Source organism: Procambarus clarkii, chromosome 91 (assembly GCF_040958095.1).
Source record: "Procambarus clarkii isolate CNS0578487 chromosome 91, FALCON_Pclarkii_2.0, whole genome shotgun sequence".
Taxonomy (NCBI): Eukaryota; Metazoa; Arthropoda; class Malacostraca; order Decapoda; family Cambaridae; genus Procambarus; species Procambarus clarkii.
The window spans coordinates 4,738,296-4,760,976 of NC_091240.1; the positions used below are offsets into that span (position 1 = coordinate 4,738,296).

A 22,681-nucleotide genomic window follows, 5' to 3' on the forward strand; every position below is an offset into this window, starting at 1 on the left:
GATATTTTCAAACAATCAAAACTGGGCAAAGGAAGACACTGAAGGTTACTTATGACAGCCCAGAGTGACCTCTATTGAGTTCATTCATTTTCACTCAAAATTTGGCTGCTACACAGTTTACCAATAGGGTAGTAAGGAGCCACTTGTCTCACATTTAGCCTGGCTCTTGCAGGCTTGGTTTTAATGTGCAGTGTTAATGTATAAAGTGAATGCTTCTGTGGTGTGGTTACCCAGTCATCTGTGTATCTTGGGATATTTTCACCAACTGGCATATTGGAGTTATCTTTTTTTTTGCTGAGAAGTTCATGCATACTGCCGTGAGCCAAGGCATTAGTGCTGGGTATGCCATTTTAGTATGTTCAATCATCAGATCAACTGTGCATGATTATGCAATTTATTCAGCTTCCTCTGGGTCTGCTTGATAATGTTGTGTGACTTTGGTTTTCTATATTTTTGATCACTGGTTTCTGCATATTTTTGTTTGTGGTTCTGATAGGGTTTAAGGCATGCTGAGTACATAAGTTATGCTTTCTGGGGGGTCTTTTCTGGGGGAGCCCCGTCAGCTCCCCGGAGCTTTACCAGGCTGATATGCTAATGTCAGACTTTGGCATCAGTCATGTGTATGGAGTTCTAGGGCCTACCGGGGACCACGGCCAGAACCTGGCCCCCTCAGAAAGGCAAGGGGAGCAATGGCCTATAGAAACCCCCGTGTGGTTGGAAGCATTCTATGTCTGCCATCGACCGGGTCAAGCATCCAGAAAGGTAAGCATTCCAAAACAAACCCCTATTCTGGTTAAAATTGCTACCTAAAGCCGAACTAGTGGATAGAACTCCCCAACAGAAAACAAGCAAACTAGTATGACGTCACACGTCAACGCGCTGTTGTCTGCGCAGCTCTTCCCTCCCTGGGAGGGGGAAGGGGGAGCCCCAGACCTCCCACGCCGGCTATCCACCCATCAGTTTTTCGGCTGATGCTATAGGCACCGGTTATGTGCTCCGGCTCCAGTGGTTGTTTCAGCACTGTACCTAGAATGTGGTGTCTGTCTTTTAGGTGGTGCGTGAGCCGGGAGTGAGTCTCCAGTACTCGGGCTGCATGCGCCTATGGTTCCCTTCCCTAGGTGCCCTGTAAGTACTGCCCTTGGGGCTTGGGGCCACCTGCCATAAGTTCCTTGGGTCCGGCCCCTGCTAGGCCGTTTACTGCTTGGTTTTTGGTCTCCCTTGTTCGCCTTAGGGTAAGGGGCAGTTTTTGCACTGGTGGGGTGCAGGGTACTGTGCAGCTTGTCTTTACCAATCATGGCGGCCAGCTCTGTTCCGCTTGGGTATGCTGTCCTCTTGTGGGGTTTTCTTTTTCTTTTTGTTTATCTACCTGGTGGGGGGTCTGCCTTCGTTCTTGCCCCTTGTGTCCCTTGTGTTCTGAGTATTTTTCTGGTGGTACCCCCCCTGCTAGGTCCCCGTGAGTGTACATGTCCCGGGGGTTCAGCTCTTAAAGTTGTTTGGTCAACCCGTCCTCTTAAAAATAACGTCACTTTTCGCTCGTATGCGCACTATGGCCAAATTTGGACGTAATTTGAAATGAAATCGACTCACAAAAGTGACGTTCTGTTTTGTTTTCTATTTGAGTCGTCCGGCGTACGCGCAGAGGTTATAAGAGGACACTTTAAATTAACGTTTTTCATAACGTTTTGAAACTTTATGAGAATTTCCTGCCCACCTAACCTATCAGAGGACCCTTAACTTACTGTTGTTGAAAAAAAAAAATCCCAAATTTATTTTCATTTTTTTCATTTTCAAATTACGTCCAAATTCGGCCATACGGGCAAACGGCCAAAAGCGACGTTCTTTTTAAGAGGACAGGTTGGTTTGGTAGCTTTGGGTGCCGGTTAGCTGTACCCTGCCTGGGATTACCCGAGCGCGAGTCCTCTTATAGTAAACGCTCGGGACCCTGGGAAACCCCTGGGGGCGCGCGGGTCTGATGGATGTGACCCCAGAGTTCCCCCTCGCTTCCAGCGAGTTTGAGGGTTGCTCTCACCCCTTGTCTCTGGGTGACTCTGTTTTGCCTCCGTCTGCTGCCTGTGGGGTCGGTGACACCTTCGACCCGGAGTCCTGCGAGTTTTGTTGCTCGTTGTGGCTCGGTTACCCAGTTGTGCTGACTAAGAGGGTGCAGGCAGCAGGGGCGTTGCACTTTGAGCCTTGGTGGTGGCAATGCTCTCGTTTGTTTGTTCCCGGGAGCCCCGGGGCTGCCCCATTTTGGTTCGTGTTGGGACTTGGGGGTGTTGGTTGCTTCGGTTCCTTCCACGCCCCCTTGTCTTTCCCTGGACTTCCCTCCCTTCCTGCCTGCATCCGGCTCCTTACCGTCTGTGGGTTCGGGGCGGGGTTTGATGGTTTTGAGACTCGGGCAGTCTCGGGGAATTTCCCTTCCGGGGTAGTGACAGGGGCATTTTAGCCTGTTCCTCCAGCCGTGTTGTAAGAGTCTATCAGTGGGCTCCCTTCCTTAGTGTTTTCGCGGCTGCCCCGGTTTTCTGGTACGCCCGGGGCTTTGGGGGGGACGGCTCAGCCCCGGGGCCTGTCGTGTAGGTTCCCGGGGCTGGAGAGGGGCTGACTTTGGAGCCTTGGCCCCGTAGGACCCCGTGGGGTTTTTCCTCCCCACTCGCTGTACGTGTTGTTGGGCATCGGCCCCTCCCTGGGCTCGGTTCCTTGGTCTTTGAGTCAGTTGGTTCTATCCTGTGGGTGGATGCTCCCCCCCCCCTTTTTGGGACGGTGTCTTCGTCATGTTTCCCCGTTCTTGGGGTTCTACGTGACTTCTGGTCTCGGGTTCGCCTGTGCCTTTGTGTGCCTTCAGGACTGGTGTTGGCTTCTGTGTTCTCGAGGGTTCGGGAAGGTTTTCGCTACTTCCCGCATTATTGGAACGTCTGTTGGCTCCTCATCCGGATCGCCGTTTTGGCCTACTTGTAGCCTGGTTGGGCTGTTGTGACCCGGTTGGGCTACTTGTAGCCCAGTTGGGCTCCTTGGGGCCCGGTTGGGCTCCTTGGGGCCCGGTTGGGCTCCTTGGGGCCCGGTTGGGCTCCTTGGGGCCCGGTTGGGCTGCTCGTGGCCCGGTTGGGTTCCCTTTTGGGATGTCTTCGCTTCGTTGGCCGATTTTGTTGTTCCTGTTTCCTCTTTTGGCTGCTTTTCTAGTGCAGTAGTCCTGGTTGGCACGTTCCCGTAGAACGGGTTGTGCGTTTTGGCCAGCGTGTCATGCGCATGCGCCGTGGAGTTTGTTTTGGTCTGGGCGGTGTGTTTGTGCTGGTGTTTTGCGCCCTTTTTTCTCAGGTGCTTCGCCTCTCGCTCTTCTCCCTTGCACTGGTATGTGCCCCTTCGCTCCGGGGGTGTCCTGGTTTCCAGCTGTGGGGAGGACACCGAGGTTTTCCCTCTGTCATGGGTGTGGGCCGCCTCCTTCGCCTCTACCCTGCTCTCCTGCGTGTCCGACTCTGGCTTCTTCACCTGGGGGTGCTCCCAGGATCTTCTGGGCACTGTTGGGTCGTGTCGCGTTCGTGCCTCCGTTCGACAGGTGAGTTTTTGCGGTCTGGCGTCTTTTGGCCGGGCGCTGGATGCGGAGATATTTCTATACCTGTCTTTATTTAGGTATATTTCTGTACGACTGAGACCGTTCACACACCAGTGACTGTTGCTTTTTTCAACCCTTCCTGTCCCACTCATGTGCATGTCCAACCCATGTTCGTCATTCAGGGGACCCACCTCTTTCGTGTTATGAGGTGTGTGGGTTGTGGTGCTGGTTATGTACTCACCTGGTAGGGCTCTCCTGGTTGTGCTTGCGGGGGTTTGAGCTCTGCCTCTTGGGTCCCGCCTATATGGAAGAACTTGTGAGATAGTACCAGCGGAGTGCAGTGGTGCTATAGGCACAATCGGGGAACACTGTATAACCATCAGAGGTCTGCGGTTGTTACACGACCTACCTGCGAGCATATGCCATATTGCCGGTACGTCCGAGGACTTCCAGGGCACACTAGCCTGTTTTCGAATAGAAGTTCCGGTCCATGCTGGTTGTGGGGGGTATGTGGCCCCACGGGCCGCTCCAAGCAGCTGCCTGGTGGGCCACCCTCTGGCCGGTCTAGCCTAGCCTCGGGCCAGGCATGGAGTGTAAATGAACTCCCAGAACCCCATCCAGCGGGTTTGCATATGGGGGTTTGCTTGTTGTTTTTCGTGGTCTTCGGGTCCCTGGCTTGGCCCTCCCATGTGCGTGGGGTGTTCTGTCTGTCGCGGTCTCGCCTCCAGTTGGTGGTCGGGTGGCTTCATGGTAGGTGTCCCACTTGCGTACTTCTTCTTGGCGGCAGTATGGGGTATTTTGGCGGTCCTTCCTTTTCCTCCTGTCCCTTCTTAGGTGGCTGCAGTTGTTAGCGTCGGCTTGGTTTTTCTGGTGGGGGTTGGGGGTCGTCGTCTTGCCACATACTGTCGTCTCTTTTCGTGCAGCGCTGGCGGAACCGCATCGGCTTGCTTTCGGTCTTGGCGTTGCTTCTGCACCGTTAGTAAGCTGTCTCGTGCGTTGTTTCACCTCCGGCCTGTTCGTGTTTCTTGCACCATCCTGGTCTCTGGTCAGCGTGCTCTGTCTTCTCCTCGGTTGGTAGTGCCCCTTTGGTTCCGGTTTGTTTTTTCATCGGCTCTTTTTTCCTGTTGGCTTTTGCCTCTGGGGGTCGGGTCGCTGGGTTTTTTGCTCCTTCGGTTTTAGTGTTTTAGTTGTTCGGTGGCAGCAGTTTCCATCTTTTCTGGCACGGGATGGGGATGCTGCGTTCTGGAGGGGTCCTTGGTTTGTTGGTGTTTGGTTGGTCGGGCCGGGGGTGTGTCGTGTTTTGTGTTCAGTGGCGGCCCTCCGCTGTTATTTGCGTGCCACGGCATCTGTGTCCGGGGCGCATTTTGCGTTGATCTGGTTCCGTTCTTCCCGGTTTGCGGGTGACGGTGTCCCGGGTTGTCAGCCATGTTGTTGCGGCTAACCTGCCTGTGTTTTTCCCCCATGCCCGTAGCGTTCGTGGCTTCGCTGCTCTCGCTGCCGTCTGAGCGACGTGTCCTTACTGTCATTCGGGCACGGATCTTTGGTGTTCGTATTGGGGCCTTGCTGGTAGTTGTCTCGTGTTGTTCTCGGGCCCTTTCAGGGCTGTAGAGCCTTGGGTTGGCGTTTGCTGGCGGTTGTCTCGCTTCCGTGGGGGGTGCATGGTGTCTGTCTCCCGGTTCCGTCTCTTTGACCTTCCTCTGTGGGTAGTTAGCTCCGGGGAGCCGATGGGGCTTCCCCCAGAAAACCAGTGTTGAATGTAATGAAACGCCATTTTCTGGGTGAGACCCGGAGGCTCCCTGGCAACCCTCCCTCCCTCCGGTCGGCGGTTTTTCGCGTGTTTTGACATCCAGCCTCAGAACTGATGGGTGGATAGCCGGCGTGGGAGGTCTGGGGCTCCCCCTTCCCCCTCCCGGGGAGGGGGGAGCTGCGCAGACAGCGGCGAGGTGACGTGTGATGTCATACTAGTTTGCTTGTTTTCTGTTGGGGGAGTTCTATCCACTATTTCAACTTTAGGTAGCAATTTTAACCAGAATAGGGGTTTGTTTTGGAATGCTTACCTTTCTGGATGCTTGACCCGGTCGATGGCAGACATAGAATGCTTCCAACCACACGGGGGTTTCTATAGGCCATTGCTCCCCTTGCCTCTCTAAGGGGGCCAGGTTCTGGCCGTGGTCCCCGGTAGGCCCTAGAACTCCATACACATGACTGATGCCAAAGTCTGACATTAGCAAATCAGCCTGGTAAAGCTCTGGGGAGCTTCCGGGTCTCACCCAGAAAATGGCGTTTCATTACATTCAACGCTGGTTTTTCTCTGTGTATTGGGTAGACATAAGTTTTCAGCATGAATATACAAGGAAATTGTTTTCAAGTGGCTAAAGTTTCTCCAGAACTGTTTGATTCTCCTCACTTTTGGGTGGGATCTTCATTTTCCTTTCTCAGGGAATGCTGAGGCATCGTCAATGAGTCTTTCTATGTCAATCTTGGAGTTGGATTTTACTCCTGGTCTTGCACTTTGATTGTTTCCTGGTTTTTGTAGGTTTTGTAGGGTTTGGCCAAATGTGTTGTTCAAAGAGGATGCCTGATTCTGTCTTTCCTTTTTGATTTGCAGTGGCCTGGCCACTGCAAGTCTTTGCATTTTCATTGTGCATTTGACGAGAAGTGTTTGAGATAGGACTATTGGACCATAATCCAGAATGCATGGGCCTGTGTGTGTGAAACCCTGATTAGGCTTCAGTTGGAAGCCTCGGTAACCCTAAAAGCTGCAGTTGAATACCAGGCTGAATGCTTTTGACCATGCCGTGGTGTGGTGGCCTAGAGCGTGCCTGGGAGTACCCAGTGCAGAGGTTTGAATTCCCCTCATGGCTCCTACTGATTTTCTCATGAGGGTTTTTTCTCATGCTTGTCTACCTCTGACTTTCAGGGCAGGGTAAATAATGGAATGGTGGCCAGTCCTCAAGACTGGTTCAATAACTTTTCTTCTTTCCTTACCACATCTACCCATGGGGACACTTCTGTACCAGTCTCTTAAGTAATTTTTCCTTGGGGGCAAGGGTCTGAGTATCTGCATGTCTCCTAATTCTGACTCCATTCCGATGCACAATAAGTTCCCATCTCTTGTTTCATACTATTGCTGATTTTTACCATAGAGAAGTCTTGCTTAAGAGAGCAACTGAGTGGCTAGTTTAGAAATAATGCATTGAGTGCAGATAAGCACTTCTGAGCATGCTACACAAATGTCTCTCATTCCCTATCATTTTGTCTTAATTTTCTAAGTGCTGACTAGGGTTCAAAATGGTATAAATTTGATATGGGCTATTCCTTTTGTTTACAGCCTGGATGCTAACACATAGTGCTGGTTTGGGATAGTGGCTGGGTAGCCATTCAGCAATTGGCATAGCAATATTTGCCGTTCTCCTTTTGGAGCAGAGTATAGCTTGGAGACTTAGTGTGTGGACGAACTTGCTGTAAATTATTTTGAAATGGATTGAATAATTACGTGTCTTCCATCTCCCATTGTCCTGGTGTGGACATTGAAAAGACTCTTGCTGCATCAGAAGTGAATGTTAACAGGTTGTGTCTGCTCCTGTGCTAGGGTAGAGCAGAGCACTGCTTAAAAGAGCAACCTATTGCTCTGCTCAGAATGGATCTTTTCATCTGAATTCAGAGATTTATTTATTAATATTAGACAGCCAGTATTTGAAACTTCAGGGGAAAGCATAATTTAGTTCTCAAATTTTTGTTTATTTTTGTAAAGTTATTTTTTTTTATGTTAGGATTGAAGAGCTAACTTAATAGGGCCTCATCATTGTACCTTTATTTTGGATCAGTTCACATCAATATGTTGGATACATTAACTGTATTTGATGGCTGCTTTTCCAGATGTTTAGTTTCTTAAAGCTTATGTAGCATGTAGAAAGGCTGTATTTTATTTGTGTTTCATTTCTGATAATTTGTTTAGCTCTTATGAGGATTTGAAGATAGATTATAATAGATTATAATGCTATAATTAGCAGGCTCAAAATAATATGGCTATACTGTATTTAAAAATTAGCTAGCTGAAATTAGAAGGTTGTAATGATAAATTTAGTAGGTAGAAAACAGCAGGCATAATGATAAATTTAATAGGCTAAAAATAGCAGGCATAATGATAGATTTAGTAGGCTAAAAATAGCAGGCATAATGATAAATTTAGTAGGCTGAAAATAGCAAGTGCAATGAGTCAGTCAGCTAGATGGAATGATAAAACTAACAAGGTGAAAGTAAAGTAGGAAGCTTTAATGATAAAAATTCCATGTCACTGGTAGTTATTTTTTGTATTTACTACTGATAATGTTAATACAGTAGCTCAAGTATACAGTTGATAAAGGGTGAATAGACAGCTTTAAATTGCCTCCACCTGCATTCCGTTGAAACTTCTGTGAACATCTAAATTATTATGAGCGGCTGATGACACTCGAACTTCACTCAGTCAAAAGTAAACATAAGAATTATTTAAAAATGTATTAATGTTGGGGACTGCCATTAAAATTAATGGCAGTTCCCGTGGTGCAGTGATAAAACACGTGCCCTGCGCTTTGTGAGTGATTTGACCTAGGTTCTTATCCTGGGCAGGAAGCATTGACTCCTCGTCAATCTTTAACTGTATGCCTCTATTTCCCTAGCAGTGAATGGGTACCGTGTTGTTAAACTATTTGATTGATCGTATTCTGGGGAACAATTAGGATTAAGGACCTATCCGAAATGCTATGCATGCTAGTGGTTTTACAAGAATGTAAGAACGCTTGTTAATGTATATGTGGAGAATACTGGAAGAATTATTGACAAATCTGTATACATTTATCACTAACTATTAAAACAAGAGATGTGGCTGGATATACAAATTAACCATATAAAAGAATGGGGAAACAATGTGTAGAAACGGCAGCATCATTACTCAGAGTCCAAGACTGTGTAGTAGGTTACTGCCAAGTGATGCTTATTATGCCTGTATAGTAAGAGAAAACTTAATGGGACTGGGAAGAGAGGGGGGGGGGGTGAGAGTGCACTCTTGAAAGACAGTGGCACCTTGACTTACGATTGCCCCGACTTACGATAATTTTGAGTTACGATGTAAATTTAATAAAAAAATGCGACTCGACTTATGATAGTGTCGTCGACTAACGATATTTGTTGGTACACGTTTGGGTCGACCGAGTGCGTGATTCCCGTTCACGCTGGCCGATCTGCCTCAGTTTACTAGAGCTGCTCGCTTAGTGACGATCATGCCTATAAGAAATTCCGTTTTTTGTGGTGATTTTTTTGCTTTTTGAACATAAAACTGATTATTATATATCACGCCATGGGTCCCAAGAAAGTCAGTAGTAAGGTTCAACCTAAGAAAATAGTTGTGAGTAGAGGCAGTAGAGGATGTCCTTTCCTCGTTAAGAAAATGTGTGAAGTATGGTAAGAATTGCAAAGTTTTGTTGAAAAAACTCATCCAGATAAAGCTGTAGCTTTACTTTTTTGTAGCTTTTAGCTTTACTTTTTTGTAGCTTTACCATTGCATTTGACCTTTAAATGACACTGTGATGTCTTAGTACAGACAAGTGTTAAAATGTAGGGTAAAACAAGTGTCTTTAGACAGATTCTTAGTAAGACAAGCAAGCAGTGAGCCATAAGCAGGTCCTAGTGGTATGCAGGCAAAACATGCCAGAGAGTGTATCCCAGAAAAGTCATCACTGCCTGATGTTATAATGGAAGGGGACTCCCCTTCATAACAGTAACACCTCTCCTCCTCCTCCCTCATCACCATCTTCCATACGCCATCAAGAGCCCTCCATAAAGGTAAGATAAACATATGTACTGTACTGTAGTTAGAGAAAAAATTTGTATTCAGTATAAAATGTATTTATAAGTTAATATTTTAGAGGCTGGGGAACGGACTAATTCAATTCCCTTTATTTCTTGTGGAAAAAATCGCTTCGACCTACGATATTTCAACTTACGATACGTCTCTGGGAACGGATTACCATCTTAAATCGAGGCCCCACTGTATAATAATTATAATTACATGTACTCAGTGGAAAACTTGGTAACTTTTCAGAAATCACTTGATTAACCCTTTAGTTGCACAAGACATCATATGATGCATCGAGTGACTTGCAGTAACTTACTCTCGGCATCATATGATGTTTTGGAGTATCGTGCAAGATTTAAACGGCCTGCGGATACACAGGTTCACCACACCTTCGTCAGGGCTCTTGTAAACAGATGCCATTTAAAAAAAAAAATCGTGGGCCAAATTCCCGGGTGTGAGGGGCCTCAGTATCGAGTGAGCTACCAACCTGACGCACGCAGCATGAGCTCACAGCACTGTTGTTTCAGCTTGTGACCACAGCATCGCCTAAAAATGCCATAATATATATGTTCTTGCTATTATTTAGCAATGATATTATTACAGAAGACCCCTGACTGTGATAAAACTTACCAGGGTTCTGATAATTGCAGGATTGTGGTGATATTTAGCGCTGTGCTCCATGGAGGGAGGAGTAATGCTGTGGGAGGGTAGGTGGTGGTGTTGTCTTCTGACTGTGTGTGGCCACCTTTTATTGATTGCACTCACCATACCAGCTTAGTGGTTCGCTATGGTGAACACAAATGTAGATACTTATATATAACATGTATATAGAGTGTAATAACAGCAATAGGAGTAGGTTGGGAGCCGCCATTTTGGTGAGGGAGGTGCGTCGTCTGCACGACTTATCATGTTTACTGGTGACCACTATGGTCTTTGGGCACCATACCAGTTTACTTGTACAAGTATGGTGAATAAAACAGGTAGATACTTATATATAATGTGTGTATATAGCATAACACCACAAACAATATTGTTGGAGGAGAAATATTAGTGCGTCTGGCCTTGAGGGCGGCCGCCACCAGCTGTGTGAGTAGCTACGTCTTTGTGCCTTTACTCACCACACAAGCTTAGATGTACAGTTATGGTAAACAAAACATGTAAATACTTATATATAACATCTGTATATACAGGCATACCTCAGTTTAAGAGTTTAATTGGTTCCTTGAGACGCCTCGTATTCCGAAAACTCGCATTCCGAAGCTAATTTCCCCATAAGAAATAAAGGGAAATGAATTAATCCGTTCCTGACTACCCCGAAAACCCCACATCAAACTAAATTTTTATACCTAATTCATTTAAATACTGTAAACCTACAAAACTATGTTCAAGTTATTACTTATCTTGCTGTTGAATGCTGTAGGCGTATGGAAGATGGTGAGGAGGTGGGAGGAAGAGAGGAGTTACTGTTTGGAAGGGGAGTCCCCTTCCATTATCACATCAGGCAGTGAGGACTTCACTGGTATGCACACTGCCACATTTTGCCTGCATACCACTAGGACTTGCTTGTTTTACTAAGAATTTGTCTAATGACACTTGTTTTTCCCTACATTTTAACACTTGTCTGTAGTAAGACATCACATTATCATTTAAAAGGTCAATGCAACGGCCTGCTACAGCTTTATCTGGGTGAGTTTTTTCAACAAAACTTTGCAGTTCTTCCCATACTTCACACATTTTCTTAATCAAGAAGGGACATCCTCTACTGCCTCTACTCACAGCTATTTTCTTAGGTTGAACCTTATCAATGGCTTTCTTGAGACCCATGGCAAGATATATAATGACAACTTTTATGCTCAAATGGCCAAAAAACCGCTAAAAAACTGTAAATCCTTGTGAAGAATTCAGGTGGGATAGTTACTGGACACGAGACACTGGTAAACTGAGGCGCGATCGCCATGCCACCACGCGCCAGTCGGCCTGTACACGTATCAACAAACTCGCGTCCCGAGGTAACCCTCCCCTTCCGAGACATATTTTTGGAGTAAATCCTACTCGTCTTCCGAAAAACTCGCATACAGGGACACTCGCATTCCGTGGTACCACTGTAAAAGCAAAAACAGTATGGTGGGAGGAGAATGGTGGCAAGTCCGGTGAGGTGAGGGAGGGAGTGGCAGCCAGTGGCAGCCACTGCCACTGCCACTCAGCATACCAACTTAGTGGCTCGTTATGGTGAACACGAATGTAGATACTTATATATAACGTCTGTATATAGTGAATAAATGCAAAAACAGTATAGTGGGAGGAGAATGTGGTCGAGTGAGGTGTTGAGGGAGTGAGTGGCAGCAAGTGACTGGCTGGTGTGTGGCAGTCGCTCCTCGTTACTTTTTTACTCATAATAGCAACTTAGTGGTTCGTTATGGTGAACAAAACATGTAGATACTTATATATAACCTGTGTATATAGTGTAATAACCGACAAAGTATTTGTTCACTGTTTGATGAACATAATTGAATCAACAATATGCACACCATATTTTTGTGTACAGCGATGATTCACTCATTTTATTATATAAATATATCGCACTACACACTATTGAATAATATTACAGCAAAAAAACTACGAAAAATCAATCAAAGACATTTAAATAATTAGGTAATTATCTCTTTGTGGCAACTCCGGCTTGACAGCTGGCAAGCAACAGACCATCTGGGACACACTCTGAGTCGGCGCCTGTTTTTTGCCAGACTTCCCCACCCTATAAAGGCAATATATGCCACTTATGATTTTTTTATTATTTTTCCCATGATCAGTGAACACAAATTAACAGTTTTAGAAGAAAAAATAATTTTGTTTTTTTTTGTTTTTTTGGTATGCGCCTGTGGGTGACACATGCTAAATAGGCAGGCGCCATACAAGGGTTAACCAGGCATGCTGGCTGCCAGTAACAACAGATTTGTTGGTAAAGTCATCATCAGGAAAGCCTTGCCCTAAAATACATTACTGGAGTAGAACCTCTTCCCTCCCTGCATAATGCCCGTTTGAGGTAGAGCCATGGTTAAACCCATTAGTTTAAATAGGAAACATGTTTGTGGGTACTTAGGGATCTTATTGTATGGCCAAAAACTGTACTGGGTGTCATGACTTTCTTCCAACCCTCCACCACCGTTGCTACTGAGATTTGGAATATCATGGTTGCCATCATGCTTTATTTATGTCTACATCTAGCCCCATTCTGGCACAGGGATATGGCACCACATAAGCAGTTAAAGGAATATCTGGAGGATTATTTGATCACATGATGGAGCTGTGCATGATAAAATTTAATCGTAAGTTTATGATGGTACTGGGGTATACATTTATGATTGTATACAAAGAGACAAGGGGTGAAATAATAATTAAAAAATTAATAGAAAGAGAGTTCGTAGTGATCTTTGGGCAAGAGATTTGAACACAATGGGATTTTGAACCCCCCCAAATATTTGGGGCAATGACATGTGGAGGAATTTTTGGTTAAAGATGATGAGGTGTATGTATGTGTGGACTTGCATAAACTGGTTATCTTGAGATGATTTCGGGTCTTTTAGTGTCCCCGCGGCCCGGTCCTCAACCAGGCCTCCAACCCCAGGAAGCAGCCCGTGACAGCTGACTAACACCCAGGTACCTATTTTACTGCTAGGTAACAGGGGCATAGGGTGAAAGAAACTCTGCCCATTGTTTCTCGCCGGCGTCCGGGATCGAACCCAGGACCACAGGATCACAAGTCCAGCGTGCTGTCCGCTCGGCCGACTGGCTCCCTGGAGTAGGTAGGAGCAAATTGGTAGCATTTCCTGTCGTGTCTGCTTTTAAAACTTAGGATGGAGGTAGTTTCTACTATTTCCTCTACTAGTTTGTTGCACTTACTTATCGAAGAAGTATTTACCAACCCAATGGCTCGTCTGCATGTCCTCTTTGTTATGTTACTGCTGAACCCAAACATCTTGTCTTTATTCCATTGCTATTTCAAGTACATATTGTGTTTTCAGTTTATCATATCTCCTCTGTTTATCATTTTCAGTGTTTATAGGCTGGTTCAGCCCCCCTCAGTTTATCTCTGTAGCCATGTCCCCTCCATTCTTGGATTATTCTTGTCGTAAATCTCCGTATTGCGTGCCCCTTTATTTTTTGTGCTGTTTGAGGTGGTGGTGGTTTCACTGGTTCCACTCTAGCACTGGTCAAACATATGCTGTATGATACATTTTGAAGCATCCTAGTTTATGCTCCTGAAGTCTGTCCTGATGTTTGCCAGCTTAGTACATACTGCTGATGTGATTCTATTTGTGTATGTCAGCAGAGAAGGGTTAAGTCTACTCCCAGATTCTTTTCTCTCACTGACACTGGTAAGTAGCTGTCTTGATTTCGTTGTGTGTTGTTCCTCTGACCTCGTCAACTTTTCATCATTCTCAAGACCTTGCACTTACAGTATTTGTATTGAAATTCTGTAAGCATTTTCCACCCAAAACTGGCAAGTTGCCAGTCATGGCAACTTGCCTCCTGCAAGATTTCCTGGAGCCTCTTGCAGTCCTTACTTGTCCCAGTTCTTCTAATCAACTTTGCATCATCAGCAAATAGTGGCAGAAGAGTGTCTAGTTCATCAGCTACATCATTTATGTATAGTATATACTGTAGACACCCACTAATCCAGAATCCGCCTATCCGGAAAAGGTCCTAATTCGGCTAAAATCGTGGCCGGATAAAGTTATCTCCCTATCCGGCCAAAATGTCCATGTTACCCAATCCGGACAGTAAGCCGGACAAGCAGCGAATAGTCCGGATCAGAAAGCCAAGCATCTGACCGGACTGTATTAATCCCGTATGGCTGTGGCTCTAGGCGCATGGTGTAGGAGGGGGTGAGGTGAGTGGGTGGTGTTGGGAGAGAAGGGAGCATTGGGAGGGACTGGCTGGGGGATAGCCTGGGGGATAAGGGGAATGTGAAGGGGCCTATACACTACAGGAATTACCATTTAATTTTAGAACAATTCATCACAGTCAAAAACAAAAGAAATAATTACATAATAACAAATATACAAGTTTCCTAAAAACAATTTGCACAGGTTGAAGTTTGCTCCGAAAATATTGAGTTTTTTCTGCCTTGCGGCCTATGTAACGTTGCCTGCCTGCCCGCCCCAAGTGGACCCGTCCAGGCCTGGTCAAGCCAAACAACTCATTGCTCCCGTCCCTCGCGTTATACCACAGTGCTGTGCCATTAGTGAAATATTTTTTAAATAACTTTTTTGTTTTCATACATCAATCGTTCTGGAGGTGTTAAAAGGAAGAAGGTTACTCTTAACAATTAAAGACAAGTTACATGTTATACAACTTTGTTAAAGTGGCCGGTCGACTTAGTGTTGCCAAGAGCTTTAATAAACACTAGTACTGTTTCTGATATAAGGAAACAAAAAGAGCAATACCTGTAATACATTACAACCAGTGAGAGTGAAGGTGCAAGCACTAGCAGAGGGTGTGGTAGAAGAACTTTGAAAACTTCGAAGCATGTACAGTTGGATGAGGCTGTGTATAAGTGGTTTGCTCAGCACCGCACAGCTGGCGTGACAATTCGCACCCCAGAAATAAGAAATGCTGCAAGCAGGTTTGCAGCAAGCTTTGAAATAAAGGATTTCCAAGCAAGTGAAGGGTGGGTTGTAAGGTTCAAAGGGAGGCACAATATTGTGAGGAGGAAAATTGTCAGTGAAAAGTTGAGTGCAGATACAAGCAGTGTAGAATCATTTAAACATAAATTAAGAACATACATTTTGCCAAATAATTTATATTCTTTTCAAATTTAACTTTGCCTCATGAACTGTACAGTAATTTTAAGTGTTCATTTTAGTGTTGTGTTAAAATAGGTTACGTAAATTGTCAAGAATTCTTAACTTCAAGATGTGTGGCATCAATCAAGAAGACGAACTACAACAAGGTAAGGTGAGGTTTCTAGTTTAATATTTTATAACTACATGTGGCAAGGCAATTCAAATTATGTTTGTGGTATAAAAATAGTTGGAAATGGTCACTTTTGGACTTCTGTAGTGAATAATTACGTTAATCCGGAAAACGTGATAATTCAGCTGGGGGCCTTCCCATATACAGACTATATATAATAATTAATAATTCACTGTGTCGGGGGACAGGAAGTCGGGAGACAGTTGATGACGGATAGATATAGCTCCCTGGCACAGATATATAGCAGATATAGCTCCCTGACACAGATATATAGCAGATATAGCTCCCTGTCACAAAGGAGGGAGCAAAGCATTCCTTAAGACTTATAGACCAATCGCACTAATGTCCCACATTATAAAAGTTTTTGAGAGAGTGATCAGGACCCAGCTCTCCAGTTTCATGTAGACCAAAGGTCATGCCTTTCACAGCTATTCAACTACTATGACAAAATCACTGGTGCATTAGAAGAAAAATTGGAATGCATATGTTATATACACAGACTTTGCAAAGGCATTTGATAAATGTATCTATGGAGTGATAACCCCACAAAAAAGGTCAGTAGGACTAATAGGTAAAGTAGGGTGATGGATATTTAATTGTCCGTCAAACCGACTACAAATAGTAACAGTCAACCAAATAAATTTCTGAAAAAATGTGCTTCAGGGCACAGTCCTTGCACCACTGCTTTTTCTTACTCTCATATCAGATAGACAAAAATACAAGTCACAGCTTTGTATCATCTTTTGTGCTTGACACAAAAATCAGCATAAAAATTACCTCTGTAGAAGACATTGGAAAAGCTGCTATTAATAAAGTTTTTGATTGGGCAGTGGAAAATATCATGATGCATAACAATGTAGTAATAACAGTACAATAATAATAAATTCCAGGGGCCAGATTTACAAAGCCGTTACACAAGCACTTACGAACGTGTACATCTTTTCTCAATCTTTGGCAGCTTTGTTTACAATTGTTAAACAGTTATTGAGCTCCAAAGCACCAGGAGGCTGTTTATAACAATAACAACAGTTGATTGGGCAGTTTTCATGCTTGTAAACTGTTTAATAAATTTAACCAAAGCCGTCAAAGATTGAGGAAAGATGTGCACGTTCGTAAGTACAGTACTTGCGTAACTGCTGAGATTGAGTTTATATAGATTTTGAAAAATGTTTTGCATCATGTACGAGTGTAAAGATTGCTGACAATTATGTGGACAAGAATAAAATTGTGGTGGTGAAAAGGAAAGGTAATTGTATGTGAAAATAGTGTAAATGGAGAAGGGCTAGAAGAAGTTAATCAATTTTAAATAATGAGATGTGTGACAAAAATATAGCTTAAAGTGTAATAAAACACTCCTTTCTAGGTTTGGAAAACTATCCTAGCTTACACTGGCCATTACTGGATAGACATCAACAACACAGAAAATCTCTAAGCCTGCTAATAGGAGTCGGAAGTCATCATCTACTGAACACATTTCTGTAAAAAAAAGAACAAAATAAGTATTGATACTTGATGCCTACTGGGGATAAGGGCCCATACTTCTCTTGGACCCCTCTCTATGAGGTAGGAGCTCATAGAAATCAGATATCAACCATGCGCTAAAACACTTCCTGTAATTCAATGACAATGAACGATCACATAACGTCCGAATTCCCTTGCCCTGCGATCCAGCTACACAAGCCCTATGATTCGGGTGTACTAGCCCTATGGTCAGAGTGCACTAGCCCTGCAGTCCCCTGCAGTGCACTAGCCCTGTGGCCGGGGATGCGCTTTGGGTTGATCCGGTTTTCCTCGTTCCCTGTTCCAGGGCACGGGTCTCCCAGGTGGTCCGCAGGGTTGTTCAGTCTAGCCAGCCTGTGGTCTTTCCTCGTGCCAATGACGTTCGGAAGTTTACTGCTTTGGCTGCTGCCTTTGGCAACGTGTTTTGGGCTGATATTCAGGCGCGGTGATTTTGGAGGTCAAACAGGGTCCTGGCTGCCCATTATTTGGTCAATATTCCTGATTCTGGGCATTCGTGTGTGGCTTTGGGTAGCAGGTTGCAGCCAGTTGTCTTACCTTCGAGTGTAGAAGTGAGTGGCAGCTGCCTCCCGAAATAGTCCCTCTTTTCCTTATCTGTGGTTATGTAACTCCAAGGAGCCGTAGGGGCTCCCCACTTAAAACCCAGCGTTGAATGTAATGAAACGCCACTTACTGGGTGAGCCCTGGAGGCTGCCTGGCACCCCTCCCTCCACAGGGTTTCATTTGGTTTTGATACTTAGCCTCTGAACTGAGATTGGGTAGCTAGCATGGTGAATTCGGGGCTTCCCCTCTCCCTCTGGGGGAGAGGGGGGGCTGCACAGAAGAGCGGTACAGCGGCGTGGTGTGACATTTGCTTGTTTCTTTGGGAATTGAGGGAACTCTGCTTCTGTTTGGCTTTAGGATGCAATTTTCTTTACCTGTGGGGTCTGTTTTGTTTTGCCTACCTTTCTGGGTGCTTAACCCCGGTCAATGGCAGATAAGGAAAACCCCCAACCACAGGGGGGTTTTCCAGGGCCATTGCTCCCTGTGCCTATCTGAGGGATCTGAGGGGGGGGAGGGGGGGGCTAGGTTCTGGCTCGTGGTCCACAGTAGACTGAACTCCATTGACGAATGCTCTGGTCTAATGTATTGCATATTTGGTCGATAGCTCCAGGGAGCCTCTGGGGCTCACCTAGAAAATGGCATTTCATTACATTCAATGCTGGTTATTTAATATGACTCTGATAACATTTTAAATTCTTTTGTAGATGAATGAAACATTTGGATAAGCAGGTATAACATTGTATTTTTATTGTAAAAAAAATTTGGTTGTGATGCATCCTTTTTTGGTCCTGTATATAATTTGTCAAATTGATGTTGCACTGTACTGTACTTCTGCCTGGTGCCAACAGTTCAGTATCTGTTGCCTTGTGGGGCTCAGCATCTGCTTCTTGCGTGCAGCCAAGTGGTTCTGCCTTACTCTGGATCATTAGTTTAGCTAGTGGATATTGCTTTGTTTTTATTTGTTCCTAATGATTGTGTTTATGCCATCTATGTTGGATGTGCCCATTTTGCTCTGAGCCTGACCAGAGCTTAAGCCCTTCTCTGCTTAAAGAGCTTAAGCCCTTAAGCCCTTCTCTGGGATGGGATTAAGTCGCCCCATACACCACCAGAGATACTTGCCCTGATCGTTTTGATGCTAAGCCTGGTATAGAATTGTTTTTATTACTGTACTTAGAAAAATAAGTCTAATCTATGTCTTGCTGTTAATATTTTATGAAACGGTACTGTTACTTCTTTTGTTGGTGGTAGATTTTTAAAGCAACACTAAATACTCAGAAGTGACTCTAGGAAAGAGTTCAGTGTGAAAGCATGACCGTTTGACTTGTTGATGCAGTCGGTACATGTTTGTTGTAGCACGCAAGCTACATACGATAATTAACAAGTTAAGATTATTATTGCATGATAACTACTGCTGGGATAGTTTTAGAAAGACTCGTAAATAACAGCATAGGAATTATGGAGATTACGTATGAAAATAAACCGGAAAATTTGCACAGTACTGACTGGTTGCAACACAACAAAAGTAACACATTTAAAAGGCATATTTATGGAGGGACAATGAATACACAGTAATATTTTATTGTTTTATTTCTTTAACAAGAATGAGAGAATATAGAAATAAGAATGAAAGGTTCTTAGACATAGTGAAATTTTAGAGGCATACTGGATGAGGATAGATTAAATACAAAATTTGTAAATAGTTCAGTACATTGAAACAAATTCAATAATACATGGGAGCTTCTTTTTTAATGTTTCATGGTGTAACAGTTTACAGAAAATATAATGAGACAATAATTTCACAAATAATTTTTTTTATTTGATTGGTGTATAAACATTCATAAGTTTGATCCCATCATACAACTTCAATATTTTCTCATCGATATATCACATTCTTGTGATTTCATTATACACTGTATTTCATTGTACTGTATATGGGTTAGTGGTCTCCCTTCACCATAATAGCTTTTTATGCATGTAAATGATCTAGTTGCAGGATACTAGAAAACTGATTAATTACCTTGTACTTTGACCTTAACACTTGCTAACACATTGTATTGGTGATGCTAGAAGCCTTTACACAGCTTTTGGGTTGCAGCTAGCTTCCTATGTTTTAATGCAGTAGTTGAATAATACACTACTTTGGGATATATATATTTTTAAATTGTAATCTAGTGTATGATAAGTAATGAAATATGATTTGAAACATTAATTTTTGTATTATATGCAATGAAGAGTTCAGGAACCTTTTCTTGATTTCAGTACCCTGTCAGCTTGTCCCTCCAGATAGTGTTGTTCCAGAGACCTCATACTCCAGCTCAGAAGATGAAGACTTCTTTGATGCTGATGACTTTACCGGTACCACTCCTTCGCAGAGCCCTAGGTGAGTACAAGTTTCAGAATTCATTCATGCTAATGACAACGCTGTATTGTTTGTGTTTTGAAGTATTATTATGTAAGAATACCCTTTCAGCTTCGATTCATCTCCATTGACCTTGGGCAAGCGAAGCTATTTGAATAAAATTAATGTGCAGTTATAATTTTTTACAGTTAATTATTGCACATTAATTTTTTTAGGAAGTGAAGTTAATTTTTGTATTGACACTTGAATACTGTATTAGATACATGAGCAAGGCCTCAGTAGACGTGTACCCAATTCGAAGACGACCGTGTGAGATGAGATTGGAGGTATGGTATTTGCTTTGCTCAATTTGTCTAATTACAGTCATTATTAATCTTCAACTTGTATAGTAATTTTTTTTGCCTATGCCAAGTGTGATAAAAGCAAATTCCTTGTTAAAAATGGATGCAAAGTGAATATAAATATACTATATATTGAATAAAAATGTTCTACCTACAATGCTCAGGCTGTAAAGAATGTGTTAAGGTAATCTCTGCAAACACAAAACGTCACTGGCCCTATTTTCCACTTGTTACAACTTATAATAGTTATTACATCTTGGTATAACATTTTTATGACTATTAAAATGTTGTTACAACTTGCTATATTGGTTGTTACAACTTGTTAGGTGTTAAAACTTGTTCGAACGTTGTAGCAACGTCGTAGTTTCGTTGTGTGGTTGGCGGGATATGACTGTGAGCATGAGAGAGTTGTGAACACATTGTTGATTGGTGGGTAGGCTGTCATCTTAATCCCGTGATGAGTGATGGGAAGAGGTAGTGGCTGGTGGAAAACATGTAATTTCTGTGCTTCTTGGCATTTTCCATATTATTTTATTTCTAATTATGTTTATGATAAATATACATACACAAGTGAAGTAATCATCAATACACAGAGGCACACCACATTGCTTACACTTAGTAGGTCTTCTCATATTTTCTTGTATGTCATCTATGTTCATTATTCTCTGTGTTCTGTATTCATATTCATGGTTTATATCACTAACACTACACTGAGCTACAAGGTGGTGTGTCAGTCACAGTGGGCATCTATTAATTAATAATTAACAGGAAGGAAACTATGTACGTGGAATTTTGTCCAACATGACAGATGATCATGGCCATGATCATCTGTTCAGGGCCATGTGGGGATAAAATATGTAACTCGTTAAGTGAACTACCCCTGTACATTCTGGTTCTGGTTACTGATATCCTATGTAGGTTTCAGGAGCCTTGAATAATCTGAAGAAAAGAGGGCAGAATAAATTTTTGGTTGTATTTTGCAACTAAAATAAATAAAATTACAGGTTGACAGTGCACAACAAGTGCCCCACCAATCAAGCTGCCAGGGATGCCAAAGTCTGAGTAGGAGGCGTGGAGAAACAACTGCCCCCCCCCCCCCCCCGAGTTTGATACTGTACTGTGGTACTTCCAGGAAGTTTAAAGCAACTCAGTCTGGTTGGAGTAGGGTGTGGAAAACATCATGTCCCAGCCCAAAAAATGCCTTACTGTTCAAGGTGCACACCTTCAAAGGGGCCATCCAATGACAATTAATTGGCCAAGAAAAATTCCCAGCAGCAGTGGCAGGCTGTGAACAGTGTGTAGGGGTCAAATTAACTCATCCAGCAGGAACAGACTCGGAGTGCAAGGCATTATTAATAATAATAATAATTAATAATTCAGTAATAATAATAATGAACAAATCCTCAGGAGCTGTGATGAGGGATGAGGGGAGGGAAATAAGGAAGAGAAGGGCAGATGACACGGAAACATTTTATTAGATGGATGTCAGGAGGACAAAGACTAGAGAGTTGTCTTAGTTTGTGGTTGAAGGAATAATTATTATTAAGGAAGTTGAAGGGAAAGTTAGAAACTTTGTGGTAACTCAGCTGGAAAAAGTTACTGAAGGATTGGAAAAGTGTAAAGAGGAGATAAAAGAAACATATGAACAAGTTGTAAAGGAGAAAGAAACAATCTAAAGAAGTATGTTTGGAAGTCAAAAACAAAAATGAGCAGATAGGAACTGACATTAGACAAGCAAGTAGGAAAGAGCTGGTTACCAACAGTAAATTAATACAGTACACTGTTGATAGAAGTAAGTCTATAATAATTTTTGGATGTTTAGAAAAAGTGATATTATCTTGAAAAGAGCACCAGAAGAGGAAGAAATTATTGAGAAAATAGTAGGTGTAAGAGATGGCCTCTCAACAGAGGAAAATGTCAGTGATTTTCGGACGATAGGCAAATAAGTAAAGGGCAAGACTCGCCCCTTAATGGTTGCATTAAATGGTGTGAAGCAAATGACACAAGTGCTTAGGAAGGCCAGGAAGTTGTAAAATGATGTAGATGGAAAACATCTTTCCTAAGATGAGATGATCTAAGATGAGATCTTTCAAAGGAAGACAGAGAAGCTGAAACTGAATCTTGAAAATGCAAAAAGTTTAAATAATGATAGAAATGAAGAAAACAAACTTTTTTCTCTACAAGGTGATAGAGAATGGGAACCCAGTGAGATGGTACATAAAAACAGACCAACACAAATGTTAGAGGAAAGGGAGTGAAGGGCAAAGGAGGTGGGAACATGTTCCTGAAAATTCTGTATACTAACATAGATCTTATCTATCTTGAGGTTATCTTGAGATGATTTCAGGGCTTTTTAGTGTCCGCGCGGCCCGGTTCTCGACCAGGCCTCCACCCCCAGGAACCAGCCCGTGACAGCTGGCTACCACCCAGGTACCTATTTTACTGCTAGGTAACAGGGGCATAGGGTGAAAGAAACTCTGCCCATTGTTTCTCGCCGGCACCCGGGATCGAACCCGGGACCACAGGATCACAAGTCCAGTGTGCTGTCCGCTCGACCGACCGGC

At 43.6% G+C, this 22,681-nt stretch overlaps 1 protein-coding gene across 4 annotated transcripts in view; it reads left to right on the top strand.

Moving 5' to 3' along the window:
• LOC123773945 (oxysterol-binding protein-related protein 9) overlaps nt 1-22,681 on the top strand; it is a 103,562-nt gene that overhangs the window by 8,840 nt on the left and 72,041 nt on the right. For all 4 annotated transcript variants that reach the window (XM_045767931.2, XM_045767932.2, XM_069318672.1 and 1 more), the window contains exon 6: nt 19,677-19,797. In XM_045767931.2, coding sequence (XP_045623887.1) covers nt 19,677-19,797 — 121 coding nt within the window. The remainder of the gene's footprint in view (nt 1-19,676; nt 19,798-22,681) is intronic.